Source organism: Netta rufina, assembly GCF_964035555.1.
Source record: "Netta rufina genome assembly, chromosome: 11".
Classification (NCBI taxonomy): Eukaryota; Metazoa; Chordata; class Aves; order Anseriformes; family Anatidae; genus Netta; species Netta rufina.
The window spans coordinates 9924181-9945892 of record NC_140134.1 but is presented as its reverse complement, the minus strand read 5'-3'; the positions used below and the strand labels follow the sequence as shown (position 1 = coordinate 9945892).

The 21712-nt window shown below is 64.5% G+C and overlaps 1 protein-coding gene across 1 annotated transcript; it reads right to left on the bottom strand.

Annotated features, from left to right (window-relative positions):
* Positions 1-508: 508 nt before the first annotated feature.
* CSPG4 (chondroitin sulfate proteoglycan 4) lies at positions 509-20103 on the bottom strand. The gene is made up of 10 exons (XM_084293246.1): positions 19999-20103; positions 11234-11397; positions 6884-10453; positions 6190-6669; positions 5776-5952; positions 3928-4126; positions 3678-3809; positions 3431-3585; positions 2975-3158; positions 509-2576 (listed from the first exon to the last, which is right to left on the bottom strand). The coding sequence occupies exons 1-10, from the start codon at positions 20084-20086 to the stop codon at positions 685-687; spliced, it is 7041 nt and encodes a 2346-aa protein (XP_084149372.1). The 5' UTR covers positions 20087-20103; the 3' UTR covers positions 509-684.
* Positions 20104-21712: the final 1609 nt, after the last annotated feature.

Genomic DNA, 21712 nt, shown 5'->3' with positions numbered 1-21712 from the left:
GCCACCTCCAAATGTTGCTCTGCAGCTCGCCGGGCTTGGCAAGGAGCGGCGCTGGGAGGGAGGAGGCTGGGGCAGACCGATTTTGGGATGCCCCTCGGGAAAAGGCACTTTATTCCCTGCGCTTCTGCCGCGCTGGAGCACACAGTGGGAAAACGCGTCGGGTCCCGTGCCCTGCTCTTCTCTCCGGCCACCGAGCCTTTTTTCCAAGTGGGTGGGGATCCCTTGGAGTCCCTCGGCGTTGGCCACGGGGTTTTTCCGAGCCTCTGCTCCAGTGCCTCAGCCCGCCTAGCCCTGGGGGATTTGGGCAGCTTCATCCCAAGCCTGACTCAGTGCAAGCCGCTCGTCATCCTCCCTCTCGCGCCCAGAGCTGCTCTCCTGTTCCGGGCCCTCCCCTCTCCCCCCCAGCACCCTTGGGTGTCCCAGGAGAGCACCCCAGGGCCGTGCTGGCCTTTTTCCCCCCCCCTCCCCTCTTGCAGTGCCCCCCTGCCCAAAGCTGTCCAGAGATTTGGGGCTCCTGGGTGAGCCACACCAGCAGCCCCCCTGTCCCCAGGGTCCTCCTGCGCCCGCGCGGTGCCAGCTCCCGGGGAGGAAGAGGAGGAGAGCCGGGAGGAGGCGGCGGTGGTGCTGATGCTCCGAGGAGGTCTGGGGGGGTCCGGCTGCTCGTGCCCCCCATGCCTGAGCCCCTCACACCCAGTACTGGTTGTTTTTCAAGGCGGGGTTGGATGTCCGGCAGTACTGGAGGAGCTCGGGGTCTGGTGGCACCCCAGGACCCGTGCCCTGGGGCGGGGGACCCGCGCCCTTGCCCTCCAGGGAGTTGACAGTCGTTAGGGGGATGCCTTGGCTGGGGTCCGTCCTCCGGAAGGTCTCCTGCTCCGGCACGGCCCCGTTCTTCGCCTTGGAGGACGGGGCGCCCTGCACGTGGTGCTTGCCCGTCTTGTTGCGCTTGTGCAGGTAGAAGAGCAGCGGCAGGATGAGGGCCAGCAGCAGGAGGATGAGGCAGATGGGGATGATGATGCTGAACATGTTGGCCTCGATGAAGCTGAGGAAGGTGCCCCCCTCCACGGGGCTGGGGCTGGCGGTGGCCCCGGGGCCCGGCCAGGCGCTGGGGGGCACCATGCCCACCTCGCTGGCGTTGGGGCCGCTCCGCGCCGTGCCCTGGGGCCATGGCACCGGGGACGACGGCGCTGGCGGGGCCATGAGTAGGGTGACCCCGTAGGCTTTCGAGGCATTGTAGGGCTCGGTGATGTACTCCAGGGCTGCCAGCGCTGGTGGCACGCCGGCAGCCACCACCTCGAAGAGGAAGCTGTCACTCTGCGGGTGCTGCTGGGTGTCCCCGGCATCCAGCACCTCCAGCCCCACCAGCCCCTGCTCCAGCTCCCTCTGGCTGAAGGTCTCGATCGGGGTCGGGGGCTGCCCTGGGTCCCCCGAGACCCTGACGAGCCGGCTGCTGCGGGGCGACCTGCGGATCCTGAAGACCGGCACGCTCCTGGTGCGGTTGGCCAGCTCGCTGGCGTCGAGGGTGCGGGTGTCCAGGAGGGCCGTGGTGCCCCGTGGCCACACGCTGCCCGGCCGAGCCGTCACCAGGGCGCGGACGGTGACGTTCACTTCCCCGCTCCTGTTCGCTCCCCGCGATGTGGTGAGGAACTGGAAGCTGTCCTGGGGAGAGGTGAGCTGGGTGAAGGTAAAAGTCACCTCCCCGCGCTCCAGCTGCGCCTGCGAGAAGCCCCGCGCCGGCTTTTGGTTGAGCAGCACCTGGCCAAACCTGGGGTCCCTGGTGATCCTGTACAGGGCATCGCCCTCCCCCGGGAGGTGCCGGGGGGTCAGGGTGGCCCTGTTCAGCTCCTGGGGCACCTCCAGCAGCACCGGGCTCGCCGCGGGCAGCACCACGACTTCCAGCGAGGTCAGGGTGGCCGGGTGGTGGCCGTCGGACAGGCTCAGGGCTAAGGACTCGGGGGCGCTGCTGCTGGTGGTGGTGACGAACACCACGTGGCCGGCGTTGATGTCCGCTTGGGTGAAGCGCTCGATGGCCACCTGAGGGTCGTGCGCGTTGGCCAGGTGGCCAGCGAGGGGTCTCTGGAGCAGGGTGTAGACCATGTCCTCTGGGGAGCCCTGCAGCTCGGCCACGTCCAGGTAGTCCCGGGACAAGGTCACGGTGGAGCCGTGCAGGACCTGCAGCGCTCGGCGCCGCTTTACCACCCGCGGTGGCTGCCCAGCGCCGCCGCTCACCGTGATGTTGAAAGCTTCGGAGACGAGCACCCCATGGCGGGGAGGATGGGGGGACTGCTGCGCCCGGGGCCGCAGCCAAGCCTGGAACTGGAAGCGGTCTTCGGAGGCAGTGCCCCCGCCGTGGGTGTAGGCCAGGTGGCCGGCAGCCAGGTCCGACTGCAGGAAGAAGGGCTGCGGCTGCCCCAGCGCCACACCGGCCACCGAGAGCTGCCCGCGGAGAGGTGGCTCCGTCACCAGGAAGACGACGTCGTGCGCGGCCCTCTCGGGGATGGAGACCTGGCTCAGGAGGTTGGAGGCGTCCAGCAGCGAGGTGCCAATCTCTGCCCGCTCCCCCCTGGCGAGCCGGAGGCCTGGGAGAAGGAGGGAAAACCCAAAGCGGCGTCAGAAATGGAGGGATGAGAAGAAAATAGGACATAGGAATAGGAGGAAAATAGGATTGATGAGGCTGGCAAAACAACGGGGGGAAGGCGTTGTGTGGATAGGGCCAGCAAAGGGTGGACGTGGCTTGTCAGATGTCGGTGTGGTACCAGAGCTCATGCTTGGAGGGAGCACGGGAAGTTGTACATTCTGCTTTTCCTGCAGACAAACAGCCTCCTCTGACATTTGCACAATCCCCCCTCCCTGCCCCAGTGAGAGGATTGTGCAAACCTCAGGAGAACTTGTTTGTCCCTTGCTTCTCCTCCAGCCACACTCCGCACCACCCCCCGGGCTGATTTTTTCCTTTTTTTTTTTTTTTTTTTTTTTTTACCTGCATTTCTCCACAACTGAGTCGAGCGCTGGGGGCAATTCGCCTCGAACGAGATCAGCACGAGCAGGACGAAGGAGTCGGAGATGGAGGTCGGAGCCACCACGCGGAAGCGGATGGCGTCCTGGGCGAGCCAGAAGGGCTCCTGGGGCATCTCGTGCTGGTAGAAGATCGCCCCGCCATCCACCTAGGAGGGGAGAAAGCTCGCTCATTTCTGCTTCATGGCAACATAACGCCAGCGGGTGATGCCACGATGCCATGACCCATCTCCTTTCTGGCTGCCGTGGTGCCACTGTCACTGCTGGTGCCAGTGCTGGAGCCAGCGTGGGCACTGTGGGGGCTTGGTTTGGCTCCCCCAAGGAGGCACCTTTCTGCCAGGAGCTTTCCGCCCAGCAAATGGGGTGGGACCCCCGAGCTGTGGAGCTGCTGGAGGGTCTCGTGGAGGGGGCGAGACCTCACCTGGGCTTGGGTGAAGTTCCTGACTTCGTTCCCGCGGGCGGTGCGCAGCCGGCCGAGGCGCGGGGCTTGCTCAATGCTGTAGTAGAGGGCCATGGGGCTGGCGGGGCTGCTGCTCACCGCCTGCAGGTTCTCGCTGGTGAGGGGCTGCAGAGCACCTGGAAAACACGCCGGGGGGGACATCAACCCTGCCCCTCTGCCCCCAGAGCAGCCTGGCTGCCGGGCCCCCTGCGCGCTGCCCCCTACCCACCTGGGCAGAGGGTGAGGCTCTGCTTCCTGGCCAGGCTGAGCTCCTCGCCCTGCGCCCTGACGAGGAAGAAGTGCCCGGGGGACAGGTTCTCGCCGTCCCACAGGTCAAAGGCGAAGCCTCCATCCAGGGGCCCTGCAGAAAGCGTGGAGCTGGGGCACGGGGCAGCCCCCTCACCTGGCACGAGGGGGAGCTCGGTGCCACAGGGCTTGGGGACGGGTTGGTGCCAGGGGACGCCTCGTCCTGGCCCTACCTTGGTGCACAAAGAGGACGAGGCCGCTGTCGATCTGCGCCTGGGTGAAGCGCCGCACCTCCACGTCGGGCGCTGGCCTCAGCACCACCTTGCCATTGACCGGGGGCTGGATGGAGAAGGTGACCTCCGCCGCCGGGCTGTCCTCGTCCTCGGCACGCAGGGTCTGGGGGCCGATGGTGGCCGTGGCGCCGCTCCGCAGCTGGGGGACGGGGAGAGGCTGTAACCCCCCGGGACACCCCGGCCATCCCCAGCCCGTCCCCGAGTGCTGGTGCCTTGCACCAGGAGGCACGTCTGCGCCGCACAAGGGCTCCTTGTGCATCTGCTGGGCGAAGCACCCGTGCCCTGGCCTCCTCCCAAGCCCTGCATCACCCCGTGCCCGTGTTTCCCAGCACGTACAGGGGGCGTGCTGCCCACGCCACCCCACAGCCGGCCGTGCCACCCATGCCCAGGGACGCTGCCACCACGATCCCACAGCACCTGCCTTCCCCAAGGGGCTTTTCAGTCCCTGGGGCTCCTGCCGGGGTTGCAGGGGGATGAAGGCGAGCAGGAGGCAGCACTATGCCCCATTCCTAATCCCCTGCCCCATCCCTGCCCCGCAGACCCCAGGATTAGGATTATTCCTGGGATGTCAGGTCCTGCGCGCCCTCCCCAGAGCCAGCTGCGTCGGGTTAGCGTAGCTCTTTTCCTCGCTCTCCAGCTGGCCGATCCCCAAACATTTCTTGAGTGGGTGTGGGTGCCGGCTGTGAAATCAAATCCATCAGCAGCCCCCGCGGGACTGGGGGAGAGAGGCCGGGAAGCGTGGCTTTGGGGAGGTGGGATGGGGGAAGCGCTGCGCGGGGGCAGCCGAGCTGAGCGGGGCCAAGCACTCCAAGCCCCACATCCGCTCTGAATGATTAAAGCTGGGCTCCTGCCCTCCTTTTCTGGCTTATTATGTCTGCTCACACTCCGTGTCACCTCTGCGCTCTGGGAGAGCTGGCACGGAGGCAGCGAAACGGTGCCGGCAGCACGGCGGCACGGCACAGAGGGCAGCAGAAGCCTCCCTTGGTGGCACCCAGCCACCCTCCTGGCAGCAGGGACCGCAGCCCGCGTGGCCTGATCCTGCCCGTGTGGACTCTGCACCCTGCTGCTGGCGTGCGTGCAGCAGGGGAAGCTTTGTGCAATCTCCGTGCCGGGCCCGGGCTGACCTTTAAACGCTGAAGTCATCTCTCCGGGAGCACAAACACACACGGCCCCTCCTGCACGCTGCTTGCTTTGTCCTGCGCAGGACAAACCCGTGCTTCTGGGTGTATTTTTGTATTGTTATTATTATTTTTTTTCCCGGTCTTTTGATGGTTTTATAGTGGTTGGGAGGGAAGGCAGAGCTTCCCCGAGTGACCGTGCTGCTGGGCTGGCTGCAAGGTAGAGGAGAGGTTAACCTGACCCTGCAGGGGTTTGGGCACAGCTGGGGCACATCGGGGCTCAGTGCCCTTAAAAAAAGGGATTTGCTGGTGGGGGGCTGCCTTTGCTGGGCTGGGGGGGGGGCTTTGGGGTCGAGGGCAGCGTGGGCAGACCATGGGCTGGCTGCAGATGGGGACCCCAAACTTTGCAGGGCAGCCCCGCTCCATCCCGTAGCCTTCCTTTGGGGTGTCCCTGCTGGGGTGGGAGGGGGGGGGCTTTCCTGAGAAACCCCCCTGCACCCCTCCGGCTGAGCCAGCCGCCAGCAGCAGCCGCAGCGGGGCGATGCTCCCACCTTGTGGACAGCTTCAGCATGGCCGGGGGAGGAGGAAGAGGAGGAGGAGGAGGCGGAGAAGCCCTTCCAAGGCCGGCCCCAGCCCCTGTTGAGCGGTTCCCCCCCCCGCGGCCCCTTACCTGCAGCCCGGCGTTGATGCGCAGCCGGGGCCCCGCCGTGCGCCGGGGCGCGATGGCCACGAAGACGGTGCGGGGCTGGCTCTGCCGGCCGCTGTCGGAGGCGTTGGCCAGCAGGGTGAAGCTGTCGGCCCGAGCCCGGGGCACGTCCTGCCTGTATCGGACCTCCTGGTTCTCCACCTGCAGGGCAGGGGCTGGCTGAAGGGCGCGGGGGGGGGACAGCCCTTGGGCACGGCCCCGGCACCACGATGGGGAGAGGGGCTGGCACCGGGGCTCTGCCCGCATCCCCTCCCCATAGCCCTCAGCTTGGGGTTTCCCCCCACCACAGCACACCCGGACGGGGTGAACCTGTCCCCGTAAAACCCCTCCATCCCAGGGGCAGCCCTCTGCAGCCTCCCGGTGCCCCCAGCCCCGTACCTCGCTCCAGGTGAAGCTCTGCAGCCCCCCCTCCTCGGGCCGCTTGGTGTTCAGGAGGGTGCCGTAGCGGGGGGGCTCCAGCACCCTGAACTCCACGCCACGAGCCACGAAGTAGTCGCTGGGGACGTTGAGGACGGCCGTGGAGAGGACGGCAGAGCCTCCTCCTGGCACCGTGAGGTTGCCGACGTCCAGGGGGACGGTGGCGGGGAGCACTCTGAGGCTCACTGCCACCCCCTCCAGGGGGTCTGCCCCCCCGGCTGTGACATCCACGATGAAGTGGTCCCGCTCCTCCTCCGGCTTGGAGTGCAGGTAGAGGACTTGGCCGCTGTTGATGTCCTCCTGGGTGAAGGACTGCACGGGGTCGAGGCTGGGCGGCTCGTCCGAGTCCCGGCCGTGCTGGACCATCACCAGGAAGCCGGAGGCCGGGGGGCTGCTCACTTGGTAGACAATGTCCTGGGGGGGGATCTCTTCGTGGGCCACCTGGGAGCGTGGGGGAGGCATGGTGTGAGTGTGGGGCCGACATTTGCCAAGGTTGTGGCAAAGCCAGACCTGGGCTCTGCCCCTGGGCAAAGCCAGACGCGGGCACAAGTCCTCTGGTCACTGCAGGTGGGTGTTAAATAGCCCCCCACACACTGTCTGGTGGCCGGGGAGGGGATGTGGGTTTTGGGGAACAAGCAGAGAGGGGGATACTCACCAGTAAGTGCTCCTGCTTGATCTCGGCCGCCTCCCCCTGGAAGACGTGTATCTCCTTGTTGTTGACCATGCGCAGGGGGCTTGGGTGGGTGTCCAGGAAGATGGTGATGGCCAACGTGTCCTCCACCGCCACCTCGTTGGCTTCCACGGTGAACTGGAGCTCATCCCGGGCGTTCCTGCTGCCGTTGTGGCGGTAGGAGACCTCTCCTGCCAGCAGGTCCCTCTGCGAGAAGGCCATGACCGGCTGCCCCCCCCTGAGCACGGCCCCCCACCGCGGCGGGGCGGTGATCAGGAACCGTATCTCCTCGTCCGACCTGATGTCCATGTTGGTCTCCAGGCTGAGGACGGAGGCGTCGATGCTCCCCTGGCTCCCCTGGGGGATGGCGAGGCCGGTGTTGTTGACTATCTTGATGTAGGGCTCTGACGCCTGCACTTCCAGCAGGGCCGTGGTTTGGTGGAGGCCGTCTGAGACCTGCAGCTGGATCCAGCCCCGGTCGGCCCCGGAATGGACAAAGAGGATCTTCTTCTTCCTCAGGTCGTCCTGGGTGAACCGATAGAGCTGGTGGCTCCTGTCGTCGACGGACACGATGCTGCCAAACAAGATGTCCCTCCTGGCCAGCACCAGCTGCGTGTCGGAGAAGCCCGAGTCCTTGTCGGTGAAGGCGATGTCGTCCGTCGTCAGCAGGTGCTGCCCGTTGCGCACCACGTTGAACACCTTGCTCACCGCCCGGACGGGGGTATGGTCGTTGACGGGCTGGATGGAGACCCTGAAAACCCCTCTCACCTCCTCCGCCTCGGGCTCGGTGCTGCCCTCGCCCTGCCTGGTGGCTACGAAGGGGATGTCGTCCTCCAGCGTCTCGGAGTCGTCGTGCTGGTACAGCAGCCGGCGGTGCAGGATGTCGTCGTTGGTGAACTCCGTGATCTCCTCACTGGACGCCCTGCCGAGGGACGCTGCCCACGCCAGCCTCCCGTGGGCCGGCCCCTCGATCACTTCGTAGAGGTAGTCCATGCTGTTCAGGCTCTGCACGAATAGGTGGTCCTTGGAGATGACAGCCTGGCCCCCCTCCGGCACCGTCAGCAGGACGTTGGTCAGGTTGGGTGCGTCGGGGTCCCCCCCGATGCTGATGGGGTAGGTGTAGACGGGAGAGTGCTGCTCGCCGGCGCGCACGTGGAACTGGAAGGCGTCCTCGGCTTGCTGGGAGTTCCTGACGGTCGCGCTGTAGCTCAGGTGGTTTCTCTGCAGGTCCTCCTGGGTGAACGCGAAGCCCTCGGTCAGCCTGCTGCCCAGCAGCTCCAGGTTGCCCTTCCTGGGGGCCTGGATGATCACATAGCGGAAAGGGACCGGGGCGGAGTTTGGGTCTTCCAGCATCGCCTCCAGCTCCTTGCTGGTGATGTTTTTGTGCCGCTTGTTCTTCATCTGGAGGGGGACCATGGTCTTCATCTTAATGGTGGCTCTTTTAATGCTTATGAGAAAAGTGTTGTTTGGCAAGACCTTCTGGCCCACCTGGACGTCGAATCGGAGCTTCTCCACGACATCCTCCAGCCGGTGCTCTGGATCCGTGCAGAAATACTGGATGCGCCCTTGCTCCAGGTCTTGCTGCTGGAAGGACTCGACTCGTTTCCACTCCCCTCCCGTGCTCCCCTGCTTCTGCAGCTCGCCATACCTGAGGGGCTGCGTGAGGCTGTACAGGATGGGCACCCGTTGTTTCCCGGCGTTTGTCTCGGCGGACAGGTTGGCCGTGGAAATGCGCGCCGCCCCCCCTTGGGAGACGGAGAGCCCGGTGTTGTTGCGCAGGCGGATCTCGGGCTCTATGGCCAGGATCCTCAGCGTGGCAACGGGGCTCGGGACGGAGCCGTCGCTCACCTGGAAGGTGAGCTGCAAGTCTGTCCCGCTCTGGTGCACGTAGACCACGTTGCCTGCTTCCAGCTCCCTGCAGGAGAACTCCTCGATGGGCATGCCGGGCTGGAAGTCGTACTCCACGTAGCCCTCGTCCAGCTGCTGGGCGCCGTGCAGCTGGAACTCGAGGTCGTCGCAGGAGGTGTCGTCGTCCAGCACCTGCAGGGTGTCCGTGCTCAGGTGCCGGCGCGTGTGCGACAGGATGGTCATCTGGTTCCCGTGGGGGAAGATCACCTGCGGGGCGTCGTTGGTGGGGCTGACCATGACGGGCAGCACGTACTTCTGCCCCTGCCGCAGGCACTCGGGGACGCCCTGCTGGGCGGCCACCGTCACCTCCAGCACCAGCTGGTCCATGGGCGCTTCGGAGCTGTCGTGGGCGTACCGCACTTTCCGATTCGTGACGTCCAGCAGGGTGAACTTCTTCCTGCTCCTGGACCCGGGGACGTCCAGCTCCAGCTGGCCGTGCCGAGGGTCGCCGGCGAGGGTAAAGAGGATTTGGGACGGGCGGATGTTCGCGAGGCTCAAGTCGACCGTCGGCTGGACGTGTTTCCACTCCAGATAGGCCGTGCCCCCTTCCGACAGGACGAGGGGGCTGACGTGGAGCAGCCTGCTGATGTTGGCCAGGGCGGGTGGGAAGCTGCTGTCCGGCCGGCACGCTTCCACCACCGGCCAGGCGTCCGGCGGAGGGGAGGTGGGCGCCTCGTCCTGCTCGTACGCCTCCTCGTAGTCCTCGTAGTCGTGGTCTGACCTCCCACAGCCGGCCGCGATGTTCTTCGTCAGCACGGCATCCTGCAGGCTCTTCCTCTGCAGGTTTATCCGCAGGTCCTCCAAGCAGCCGACAAAGGACGTGTTACTCATGGTGCCCGCTGAGGTGAAGGCAAGGCGGTGCGCTCTCAGCCCCTGCAGGGCCTTTTCGTTCAGCCCTCCGATGAAGAGGTTTCCCTGAAGGTCCAGGTAGTTGTTGATGCCCCGGTTGGACGTGGAGGAGGCGTAGTAGTCGATCAGGATCTCGAGCTTGTGGGTGCCCGTGTAGACCTTGATGTAGTGCTGCTGCTTGTCGCTGATGAAGACGTTGTTGTGCAGGACGATGACGCCGTTCCCCTTGTTGACAAAGCCCCTCAGGCGCCCGTTGGAGACCTCCAGGTAGAAGAAGTCATCCTCTGTGCCCGCGTGGTAGATGAGGGGCGCGTGGGTGACGTCCGTGGTGACCACAAACTCGATGGTCCCTTCCTCCCTCGCGTCCCACGTGGGGAACGCCACATACGACTGTGGCCCCAGGAACCCAAAGGGGTCCTCGGGCTCGGCAGAGAACTGCGTGCTGCAGCCTTCCTGCACCTCGTGGAAGACCTTGGGGCTGCCACCGGAGGACGGTGGGGAGAGGACATCCAGGCCGTTGAACGTCACCGAGTGGAGGCAGCCTCTGAAGGGCGAGCTGGCCCCGGCGAGGTAGGGCAGGTTGAGGCTGCCGGTGCCGCCGGCGTAGAGGCCGTACTGGATGTCCAGCTCCCGGACGGGCCCCGGGATGTCCACGGAGCTGTTGAAGAGGCCGTCGATGGTCAGCGTCATCCTGCCATCCTCCACCAGCAGCTCCACGTCGTGCACCGCCAGGTTGTCCAGCTGCAGCTCCGCTGGCGACTGCAGCGTCACCTCCTCCGAGCCCAGCCGCAGCCTGGCCTTGGGGGAAGGAAAGCGAGCGGGGTCAGCACCGGGGCTCGTGCACAGCACCCTCCTGACAAAGCGTGGGCCCATCCCTGGGGGTTTAGGAGCGCTGTGGTCCCTCTGCTCACTGCCACGTGCCCTGCCCCGCTCTGCCCCTGCCTGCTCCTCCATCTCCCAGCCCCTTCCCCACTGCCTGCGCTGCTCCCAGCCCCGCCAGCAGTCAGCCTGGGGACTGGCAGGGGAAATAGCAGGCTTGCCTGTGTCCACTCTAATCCAGAAACCAGAAACGGGGTGGGCACCGTCATCACGAGCGGCAGCCCAGAGCCTCCCTAAGTAGAGGGTAGGCCAGCGGGCCCCGAGACACGCGCCCTGCCTCAGGGAGCTCTGGTCAGCTGCTTGCTCGCGCTCAGATGTGGTCCGTGGCCCAGCCCAGCGGCTCCCGGGGAAGCAGGGATGCGTTCCTCTTTTTTTCCTTTGTGGTGGGCGCCAGCCCCGTAACCACAAGAGGAAATTCTGTTCTTCTGTCCTGCTCCCTTCCCACGCCCCAGCTGCACTCAGCCTGCGGTGGGATGGGGGCGTTGGGTGGAGACCTCTCATTTCTCTGGTCCTCTTGGCCCATCCCTTCCCCAACCCCTCGCACTCCAGGGTGTTCAGTGCCATGTCCGAGCACGCAATGAGCACGGGGTGCTGGCATCAGGGTGTCCAAGACGCTTCCCATGGCCCAGCTTCCCTACCTGGGGGCTGGTTCCCTGTCTTTAATACCCCTGGAGGGACTCGGGGAGCTGTGGTACCAACCTGCAGGGTGCCAGCTCGCAGCTGCAGCAGGAGGTGGTCGGGCTGCCCGGCGGCCAGGAAGAGCAGCCCACTGTCCTGGCTGGTGTAGAGCTGGAGCCGCAGCCGCACCGTGCGCGAGGCGTCCGCCAGCGGCATCTCCACGTAGCTGTCCCCAAAAAAAGAGGCTGCGGAGAGGTGAAAGGAGAGGGTCAGGCAGGGAAAGGCACCCTCAGCCGTGGCCGTGTGGGTGCTGTGAGCCTGCAGCCCCCTTCCCAGGCCCCTTCCTGGAGTCCTTCCCTCACTGGGCTGCGCATTTGGGAGCTGCATCCTCCAGCGCCGGCCACGCGATGGGGCCCGAAGGCTGCAGCCTCCAGCCTCCCCCTGCACACGTGCAGGGAGGTGTGCTGTTAGCCCGAGGAGCCCTGTCCATTTTGGACACCCCCTCGGGAGGAATGAGAAACCTTGCCATGCAAATCCTCTCCCTGCTCAGCACCATTCTCAAACAGCTCCCCGTAGCATCGAACCACTGCTGAGGTTCGCCCCGGAGGCAGCGGCTCGGACAGATCTGGAGGAATAAATGCGTGCAGAGCGTGTGTGCAATCCATATGTGGACGTGGGAGCATGCTGGGCTGGGGCCGCCGCTGGAAGGCGTTCAGCACCCAGCGAACGCGTGCCCTCAGCGGACTCAGCGCAATGGCATGTGGCTGCGGGACCAGGGACTGTGTCACAGGGCGCTGGCAGGAGGACAAGCAGGAGGTAACCACAGCGTGGCACTGCTTAGTTTCACAGCGGCGCTGCTTGCTCACTGCCTGAATGCGTGTGTGTGTGCGCTGCACCCGCGTGCGGAGCACATGCTGCGTGTGGCCCCGCGGCGCTCCCTGCACTGCGCGCCTGCGGGATGAGGCATTAACTCTGTCAAGACCCGTAGGATGTAAAAGTCTGGGGAGGATGCGCTGGGAGGGGGGGAATTCGCGTTTTCAGGCCACGCTCTGGGAGGTTTAGGTGACTTTTTGTGCTTTTTGGCCAGGCTGTGCCCTGTGGAGGGATGCTCTCTGTGGAGGGGGCTCTCCCTGGAGCGTCTCCAGCCTGAGCGCTTTGGGGACGGCCGAGCGGCCTGAGGACATGCAGCCCTCCTTGCCCAGATGCCACATCCCAGCTCTGAGAGCAGAGGAAGGGCCTCAGCTTTCTGCAGGGTTCTGGGAGAGCAGTGAGGGTGTTGCAAGGAGCCTTACCCCACCCGCACTGGGCAGGGAGGGAATGGCAGCATGGAAATAACCAACGCCTGCTTTAACGGCCAGCCACTCGCTCAGGGTTGCCAGCACGTCCTACTCAAGCCTGCTCATTTCCTGGTCCTTGTGCATGCCCTTGGCAAGTGTCACTTTGGCTTTCTCATCCTCCTTTCCTGAGCCAGTGACTCCTGGAGCCTTGCTGTCCTCTCCCAACCTGCCTTCTCCTGCTGCTGGTCTCTGCAAAACCAGCCCAGTGGCCCTTCTGGCACCACACTGCATGCAGCACATTGCAAAAAGGCTTTTCCCTCTCCCTGCACAGGCATGGGACGCAGGCACGCACGCCCGCGTTGCATTTGGGCCCCAGGAGACCTCGCCTGCACATTCCGTGCTGGCTCCCACCGAGCTTTCCCCCATGTGCGTGCACGGCTCCAGCTCCCACCGAGCCTTTGCTTTTGTGGCTTCCCCTAGCCCAACAAACGTGGCTTTCAGATGTTGCTGAAAAACAGCGCAAGGCTGCCAAAAGCGACGATGCCCAGGGGAGAGATGCTGCTTGCAGGGAAGGGGACCCTTGTCCCATTGCAGGAGGCTCTGGGGTTTTTCTCCGGCTGCAGAGCAATGCGAGTTACTGCTGTTTGTCTCCAAACCTTGTTGCAGCACCCCTCTGCCCCACAGCCTGGCCAGGAGGTGCTCGAAGGCAGCTCTCACATCTTGCAGCAGGCTGTCAGGACCGGGGCTTAAAGCCGAGGGTGACAAACGTGCCGTTTTGTCCCCAGAAGGGGATGTCCCAGCTGGCCCTTGCACCCCACATGGAGAGAAGCAAATCCTCGCATCCGGGGGCGAGCCCCTGGCCGCCCCGCTCCCCCCGGCTAAAAATAATTCCCGTTCCCAGCTGCAGGGTCCCGCAGGAAATCACTGCCCCGCGCCTCGCCAGCCCCGTAGAAAGGCTGCTGCAGAGGCGATGGGGCCCCCGTCACAGTTTCCGAGCAGCCGGCCAGCAGCCAGCAGATTATAGGCTGCACTGTCTTTTTATTTCTTTTTTTTTCTTTTTTTTTTTTCATTGAAAATAACAAGGAGGAAAGCCAAAAGCCAGGCTGTGAGCAAACCCCGGGCGTGCTCTGCTCCTCCAAGGCCAGGCGAACAAGTGAGGGCTCTGTGCGCGTCGGGCGCCCGCCCCAGCCGCCGGCCACGCGCCGGGTCTGGGATGCCCTGGCCTGCTTCCCCCTGCCTCGTCCCCTTTCCATCGAAAACACAGCTGCTTGGGCCTCTCTGGCTGTTTTCTAGCGCCTGGGGACAGCGCTGGGACAAGCAGTGCCTGTGGCAGGGGGCACACATCCTTCCCTTGTGCCCGGGGTGCTGGGGACCCCCGCGTCCCCACTGGGAAGGATGCTGAGGACGAGTGGAGGAAAACCTGCCCGGAGGAAGGCAGGCTGGCTGCTCAACAAGGCTTCATTCAGGCTGCCCGAACAGGAAGGGGCCGTGCGCCCGCCTGTGTTTGCAGGGAGGGGACTGGAATTCGTTAAAGCAACCTTTTAATTGCACCCCCAGCTCCGGGGCGGGGGCCGGGGGCGCCTCGTGCGCGCACGCCCCACCTGAAAGGCTCTCTGTGTCCTCAGCCCTTCCCTGCCCCGGCCTTCCTGGGGTGGAAAACCAGGTGTGGAGCGAGGGCTCCTTGTCCCCACCGACAGCCCGCTGCTTGTGCTTCGCCCCGAACAAGCGGCCCCTGTGTGCCGGGGCCGGCGAGCCCCTCGCTGGCAGCCGCTGCTCCGGGACGCCCCAGCCTGGCGCATTCCTCCTCCGCGGCGTCAGCGGGCTCCCAGGCGCTCGGGGCCGGGGTTTTGGTGACTTTATAAGGCAGCGGGCTCGCCCAGCCCTCCTGCCTCCGCCGTGGGTGGCCCCCGGCTTCGTCCTCCCCGGGAGCTGCGGGATGGGGCTGGGGACAAGAGGGGGCTCGGCGGGAGGAAGAGGTCCCTGCCTGCCCCGTGCCTCCGATGGGTTTTTTGGAGAAAGGCTGCATTATGCTCCACATTCCCTTCGTTTTACGGCGTGGTTTTATTTATGGCCGGGGAAGGAAATGAGCAGCCTGCGAGGCGGGCTAAGGCAAACACAGCCGGTGCGCAGAGGCCCCGGGGTTTGGCTGGGGCTCGGCTGGGAGCAGGGGGGCCCCAAAGCCCCCTCTGGGGATGTGGGGGGGCCGGGGGCTGCTGGCTGCAGGGCTGAGGAGAGACCCCAGATGGGTACAGCGGGGAAATCCCCGTGCAATGGGGTTGGGCAGCACGGGAGCTGGCCCTGAGGCATCCGACCTGGATGGGGACCTCGGGGATGTCCTGCAGCAAGTTTTTGGGGCAGCCAGAGGAGCAGCTGCCTCATTTCGCCCCCCCGCTGGCACCGGTGAGAGCCCGTGGCATGAAGGAAGGCTTCTCCTCCTCACCCCTGCTCCCGCGTTTTCTCCTGCAGGCTGTGAGCACGGCTCCCACGGCCTCGTGCCAGGGCTGTGTGCGCTTCCCAAACCCCGCCGCAGCCGGACCAGGGAGCGGGGCTCTGCTCCTTGCTCCTGCTCTCACTTTCCAGGCGCAGCAGGGATTGCTGGAAAGCAGAGAGAGCAGAGCCGCCTCTGATAACGCCGCTTGGCTGCGGAGGAGCCTCACCACCCCCTCTTTTTGGCCGCGGGAGGAGACCCCCAGGGAAGAGGCGCCGTGCTCTCCCCTGCACGTCCTGCTCGCCCCACAGCACCCGCCCCTACCTCCGCGCGAGCCTCCGCCTGTGTTTGTTGCTGCAGTTCCTTCCCAGCTGCTCTCCCTCTCTGCTTCCCCACTCTCCTGCCCTGGCTCCCGCACAAAAATGCCTTTCTGCAGCCCACGGACTTCGGGGTCAGGCGCAGCCGTGGCCCCCACTCGGTTTGCGCGGCCCCGGCAGGAGGAAGGCGGCGCAGCGCTTTGCTGTGAAATGGGTCCAGCAGCCTTGGCCACAGCCTCGCCGCACAGGCCCTCGCTTCCCCAGCATAATTTTGCCGTGATTCAAGCAGCCCAAGTGCTGCTGGCATTCCTTGCACTGCCCTACCCTGCATGGAGCCACTGAGGGGAGGGCACGGCGCTGGCATCTGCCTCTGTCGCGCTGCCAGGGTGCTGGGAACCCCCCAAAAATTGCCAGGGTGCTCTGCCAGCACTGCCCCTTTGGGGACATGCATGCAGCTGGAGGAGCACACCCTGCACACGTGTTAAACATCCCGGTGGCTGGGGCGCAGCGTGACATCGGGGGTCACACCTGGGGGTGAGCATCCGTGTGGCTGGCACACGGGGAGGGGGCTGCCTGCCCCTGCTGCACCCCCAGACTGGAGCAGGGAGGCCAGGACGGGGAGGCTTTCGTTCTGTGTGCTAACGGATCCAGGGGGATGCAGGGAGGCAGCCCGAGCTGGAAGAGGTGCTTGGAGCTTTTGCTCTGGGAGGAGAACAGGGGGGGAGAAAGTGGGAGGATTTGGGGAGGCCGGCGGCTAAATGGGGCTTTTGTGACGGCCCCGGCGGCGTGACTCAGGCTCGCTGCGTCTCCCGCTGCCAGGAGAAGTTGGCCTGGAAATTTTGTATCAGCCCCCGAGGACGTGGTTTCCAAACCATCCCAAGACGGGTTTTGTTCTTTCTTTCTTCCCCTCTCCTCGCTCTCTCGAGCTGCCTCTCGCCTTCTGGCTGCCAACTTTTCCCAACTCCACCCTGCTCGCGGCGAGCTCGGTGCCGGGGCTCCAGCTGCCCGGCCGGTCCCTTTATCTGGGAGCAGGGACACGGCCCCATATCTGGGCACGGGGACACGGCCCCACACCCTGACCTGCCCCCGGGGGCAGCGGAGCCGGGCGCCCCTTTTGGAGAGGCTCCTGAGCATCCTCCCGGGGCGGGCTGGATGTTACCGGAGCGATGCGCGGCTGCAAACAAACAGCCCGGCTGCTGCTGGAGAGCTTCCCGGCAGCCGCTTCCCAGCCTGGCGTGGGATGGATTGGCCTCGGAGCGCCAGGACAACGGGGATGCACCAGCCAAATTCGGTGCTGTGGGGGGGAGAGGTGCTCCAGAGGAGCAAACATGCGGGTGCACAGGGGGGGAGATGCCAAAGCTATGCCAGCAGCGACCTGCCGGGTTTAATTTCCCCATCCAGTGCACCCAGGAAAGGGATTTGGGGTGGTCTGGCTGGAGCAGAGCAGCTGAAATCCTTCCTTTCCCCTTTCTCATGCTGTCAGGGGCCCCCTCCCCACGCTGCCCTCCCACCCCAGCCCGGGATTTCTCAGCCCCACGCCTTTCCCATCTCTGAGAAACAAGCCGAGGGCTGGTGTTTATAGAGAAAATAAACGCCTGCCCGCCCGCCCTCTATTTATAGCTGGGAGCACGTACGTGGGGAGAGGGCTGGTGGCGCGGGGAGGCGTGAGCGGGTCCCCCCGGGGCAGGAGGCTGTTCTCAGCCGCAGCTACCTCTGGCCAAAACTTGGCTCTGGCAGCCTCGTGCGCCCCGCTTCCCAGAGGAAATGACCCCCAGGACCCACGGGCTTCTGTGGGATGGGGCGCGACATCTCTGGTATCCCAAGGCAGATGTCTATGTGGGAAGAGCTCTGCTCCGAAAATGTGGGGGGAATTGGGCTGATTTTCCCCCAAACCAAAAATAATAAAAGAGAGAGGTTTTGGCCAAAGAGATGGGATGAGGCAGAATAACTTTTGCTCGCAGTTTCCCCTTCAAACCGTTGGCCGGCTGTGGGAGGTGCGCATGGCACCGTGTGGCCGGGAGGAAAAAACAACCTCCAGAAAAACAAGATTTGGGCAAAAGCAGCATGGGACGTTCCCGGTGCCCATCCCTCCCTGACTCACGGCCCATAAAGGCTCCTTTAATAGCCCGTGAGTCACGGCAGCGCGCGGGCCCTCGGCGCGGTGGCACTGGATGAATGTGGCTTTCATTTCCCTGGGACTGGCGGGCACGTGCTGGGCCGGCCACCTTGAGGCCGGGCGGTTTTCCCCGTGGCTTTCTCTGCTGTTTTTAGCACTGCCCGCCCTTCCCCAGCGTGCTTGCTGTCTGCTACCGGCTGTCTGTCCGGCTGTCAGGCAGCCAAGAGCAACCGCTGAGCGCGGCGCGGTTCCCCGCGGCACCGTGCCGTGCGCCCAAGGGCGCGGAGCCCTCGGACACCCCTCGTGGATGCTCCCGTTTCAGTGCTGCTCCCTGCACAAGCTGCTTGGTGTCTGGGGGTGTTGGGGCCGTGTTTGGTAAGCACAGGCCCATCCAAAAATCCACCTGCGTGAAAGCAGCTTGGTAGCTAGTGTGTTTTTTTTTTTTTTTTTTTTTGAGGCTGCTTTCTTCTGGGCTTCTTTTTAATCTGGGGGCTGCACGTTAACCGAAAGCCTCCGTCCTCGTGCAAACCTTCCAGGAGCAGCGCAGAGGAACATCTGCTTCGGGAGGAGGGAAGCTCTCCCGCTGCTCCTGGTCTGAGCTCTCCCCTTCTCTTCGCCCTGTCCCAGCCACGGCGATGGGCACGGTGGCGATGGGAAGGTTTTGGGGCACAGTGGGGATGAGAAGGATTTGGGGCATGGTTCGGGGACGAGGAGCCTCTCGTTCCACATCTCCAGGCGGTGTGCAGACACAGGGCAGTCTTGGGCATGTGGGCACGGCTCCAACCCGCGCCGAGGAGCTTTCCCAGTGGAAAGCTGGGGGTTGAGGAAAGCCATGAGCCTGCTGACACCAGGGGAGTCCCGAAAAGGAGCGAAGCGGAGCCTGGTGCCTGCAGGCGCATGGGAAGGGCTGCGCCGTGGCCAAGCTGTGCCTGGGGCCTAATTTAGACACACATCCTCCACCAAAGCCCATGAGGCCGTGTTCCTGGGCAGCCTGCAACCTGACGTTAGTTCCTCCGCGCTGAGGTTAACCCCGAGCTGCGATCTTGGAGGAATGCGCTTATTATACATTTGCCTGCAGCCCTCCGCTGCTAAATATAAGAGTGAGACAAGAATATTCCTCCCCGATTCCCACGATACCAGTTTGCATTCCCCCCCTGTCAGACTTTTTCCTGTCCGTTCCCATCAGCTGGAAACTTTTCCAGCCACCCGGAGCCGTGACCTCAAGGCACGCGGTGCCCTCGCTGCGCGTTGGAGCAAGGAGAGGCCGGGTCTCCGAGCACGGGGGTGACATCCGCGGGTGGCAGGCAGGTGACAGAGCGGGCCCAGGGATGGACATGGGCTGCATTTTGCCCTTCCTCCAGCGTCCCTCCTGGGAACCTCCCAGCCCCACCGAGTCCCCAGCACGAGGATTTGGGGGACTCGTTTTTTGGTGGCCTCGCTGGGGTCCGGGCGCTTTTTCCTCTCTAAGCACTTTGCCAAAGTTTCACGCTCCGATGGCAGGAGGAGAAACTTTCTGGTGTTTTTCCTTTTTGACATACAGCTGATGGGCACAGGCTGCCCATTTTGGGCTGGGCACGGCAGGAAATTGGTGCAAAACCTCTTCCCCTTCTCAGCCCCAAGGGCCTGTGCTAGCAGATGTCCTCTGCTCCCTGCAGCCGCGCCCTGGCCTCGGGTGGTATTTGGGGGCAAACCTCTGGGTTTTGGCAGCACCAAATAAAGCCATGCCTGTGCCTCGTCCATGCTCAAGCCTGGCAGTGGCCTCCCAGTGATTTTGGGATGCCACAGGGGTGTCTGCACCTCTGGAGGGTACCAGGGCAGCCCCTGCTGCTCTCCCACACACAGAAGCAGGCAGGAGCCCCGCGGGGTGGAAGCCCTGTCCAGGACCTAAAGGTCAGCGCTGGAAGGAAGAAGAGCACTCTGTTCATTAACAAAGGGATTTTTTCCACTCAGCTTGCCAGGCATCCTAATATTTTGGTGCATGAAGGAAAGAAGGAACAAGCCTGGAGGGAGAGGAGCGAGTCCTGGGAGGCCACCTGCTCCCCGGGGAGGGAACGGGGACGGCAGGGCGAGGTGCCCCAGGGCTGCTCTCTACTTTCGGGCACGTTGGGAGGACTCATCCCCAGGGTGGCCTGACCCCTCCATAGTCCCTGCTGTCTCTCGTGCCCCCCAACACCACCAGCCCCCCAGTGACTGCTCCCACCGTGCTGTGTGGTGCCCAGAGCCATGCGCTCAGACCCTGTGGCACAAGGCAAGCCCCATGCCCCACGCTGGGGTCTGCGCCCACCCCGGCGCACAGGACGGACAGACAGACAGCCGGAGCAGAGCCAGGAGGTGAAGCACGCTCTGGTGAAGCTGCTCAGCTCCCTCCTCACCCACCGGCAGCACCACTGCCACGCACGGGCCCCATCCCACCCAGCACCCTTGGGAAAGCAGCCGGCGGGACACGGGCGCGCAGCTCCCCGGTAGACACGGGGCACAGCAGCCCTGCCGAGCAGCCCCAGCAGCTCATCCTCCGGCGGGACAGGCTGCAAACACCCTGCCCAAAACCAGGCAGCTCCTCGGCCTCCAGGAGGGCACCCGGGGGTGCTCACACTGGGTCCCCTTCCCTCCCAGCCCAACCAGCCCCGCGCTCTGCCCTGCGCCTCCACCGCCGAGCGTCCCCCTGTCCCTCGCCGCTCTGGCAGCAGGGTGGTGGGACAAGGGCTTACCTCCACCCGGGGGTCCTGCACGAAGAGGACGGTGCTGGCAGGCCAGCAGCAGCAGCAGCAGCGTGGCAGGGCCGCCTCGGGTGCCCATGGTGCCTCCCGGCCGGAGCAGCCTCCGGCAGCGCCCGCTTCCAGCCGAGGGCTGCCGCTACTACTATATTTAATAAAGTGCAGCGAGGGAGGGACCTGCGGCTTCTCCCGCCTGTCAGAAAGGAGGAATTCACTCGGATTACAAATTTTCCTCTTAAAGGGGTAGTGGCCTCCCGCTCCCCGACCCACCCTGCTCTCAAAGCGCCCTTGTTCGCGCTGGGGCGACGCACGGGGAGGAGCGGCGGTGCCTGTCCCGAGGGTGCCCAGGCAGCGGGGCGCAGCGGGGTGCTCCTGGGTGCTCCCTGCCCACTGCAACGCCTCCTGCCCACCGCTGCCCGCAGGAGGGGTTCTCCAAGGGTCCTCCAGTGGGGTTAGGGGCATCAGGGTGATGCTCAGCTCGTGCGATGCAGGGCAGAACGGCTCAGGGAAAGGGCTTCGTTGTTTCTCCCTGGGCATCCACTTTCCCCGGGGCCATGCGATGGTGCACAGATTTGGGAGAGCTCGGACCCGTTTGGTGACAGCATGTCCCCACCCTGCGAGTCCTCACCCTGCTCTGGCTCACCTTGGAGCCCCTCTCTCCACCTCCCCAAACCCACTCCTGGCTTCCCACTGAGCCCTTGTGCAGCACACGTCTCCTTCCTCTCGGATGTCTATATTTCAGGTCCCTTTCCCCCCGAGACACCTTTTGCTGATGGATTACGCATGCCTCGTTCCCTGCTGGTTTATTTCTAACCTCTTTAGGGCCCGTGGTGTGACTTTGCTGTCTTTGGCAGCATTTGCAACACCTTCCGGCTCCGAGTCTTCTCCAGACGTAATTAATGTGTTGTTTACTCTTGCTTTCAGATCATTAATAAAGACATTAAATAAACCTGGGATGTGCCATTCTCTCACTGACTATTTATGAATAATTGTCAGGGGCTCGGTAAGTTCATTAGCTAATTCTATTTAGTCTGTGGGTTACATATTAGGCAGACTTGCTGATTTGTACAGATTCAATTTTGCCAAGTATTCCCCTTCCTGCCTTTTATCTCCGGCTCTGCCAGGAGCTCTGCCTCGCTTCGCTCCCTCCAGTCCCCAGCTTTCCCCCTCAGGTTTTGGGACTGATGGAGGGACGACGTGCTCAGGGCTCGTCCATCTCCATCGGTACTCATGGCAGCTCCAGGGTGCATCCCTCCGAGCCCTCCTTCTCCCCTTCCCCAGCCAGCATCAGGCCGAGGCGATGGCACAGCCGGTGCAGGGTGGCTCTGGGGAAGCGGCACCCAGCGGGGTCGGGGCCCTGGGGAACCCAACCCACGCGATGTTTGGGCAGGGCAGGGGCACCCAGCGGGGTCCCAGCTCCTGTCCTTGCCACGGAGCCCCGAGCTCGCACCGTGCAGGGCTGTAGCAGGGAATAAAGCCCTGCTGAGCCAGCTGCGGGGGGGAGAGCAGCGAGCGGTGCTTGGAGCGCGCCGCCGGCCCTTGGCCGGGGTGTCCCATCCGGTGCTGGCAGCAGGGAGCGCATTCAGCAATGCTGCTGGGACTTAGCTGCTCAGCAGCTGCCTTCCCAAGCGCTCCCACGATTTAATAGGAACCAAACCACCGTGTTTGGGTCCAACCTGGCCAGAAGGATGTCAGGACTGGGGCTGCT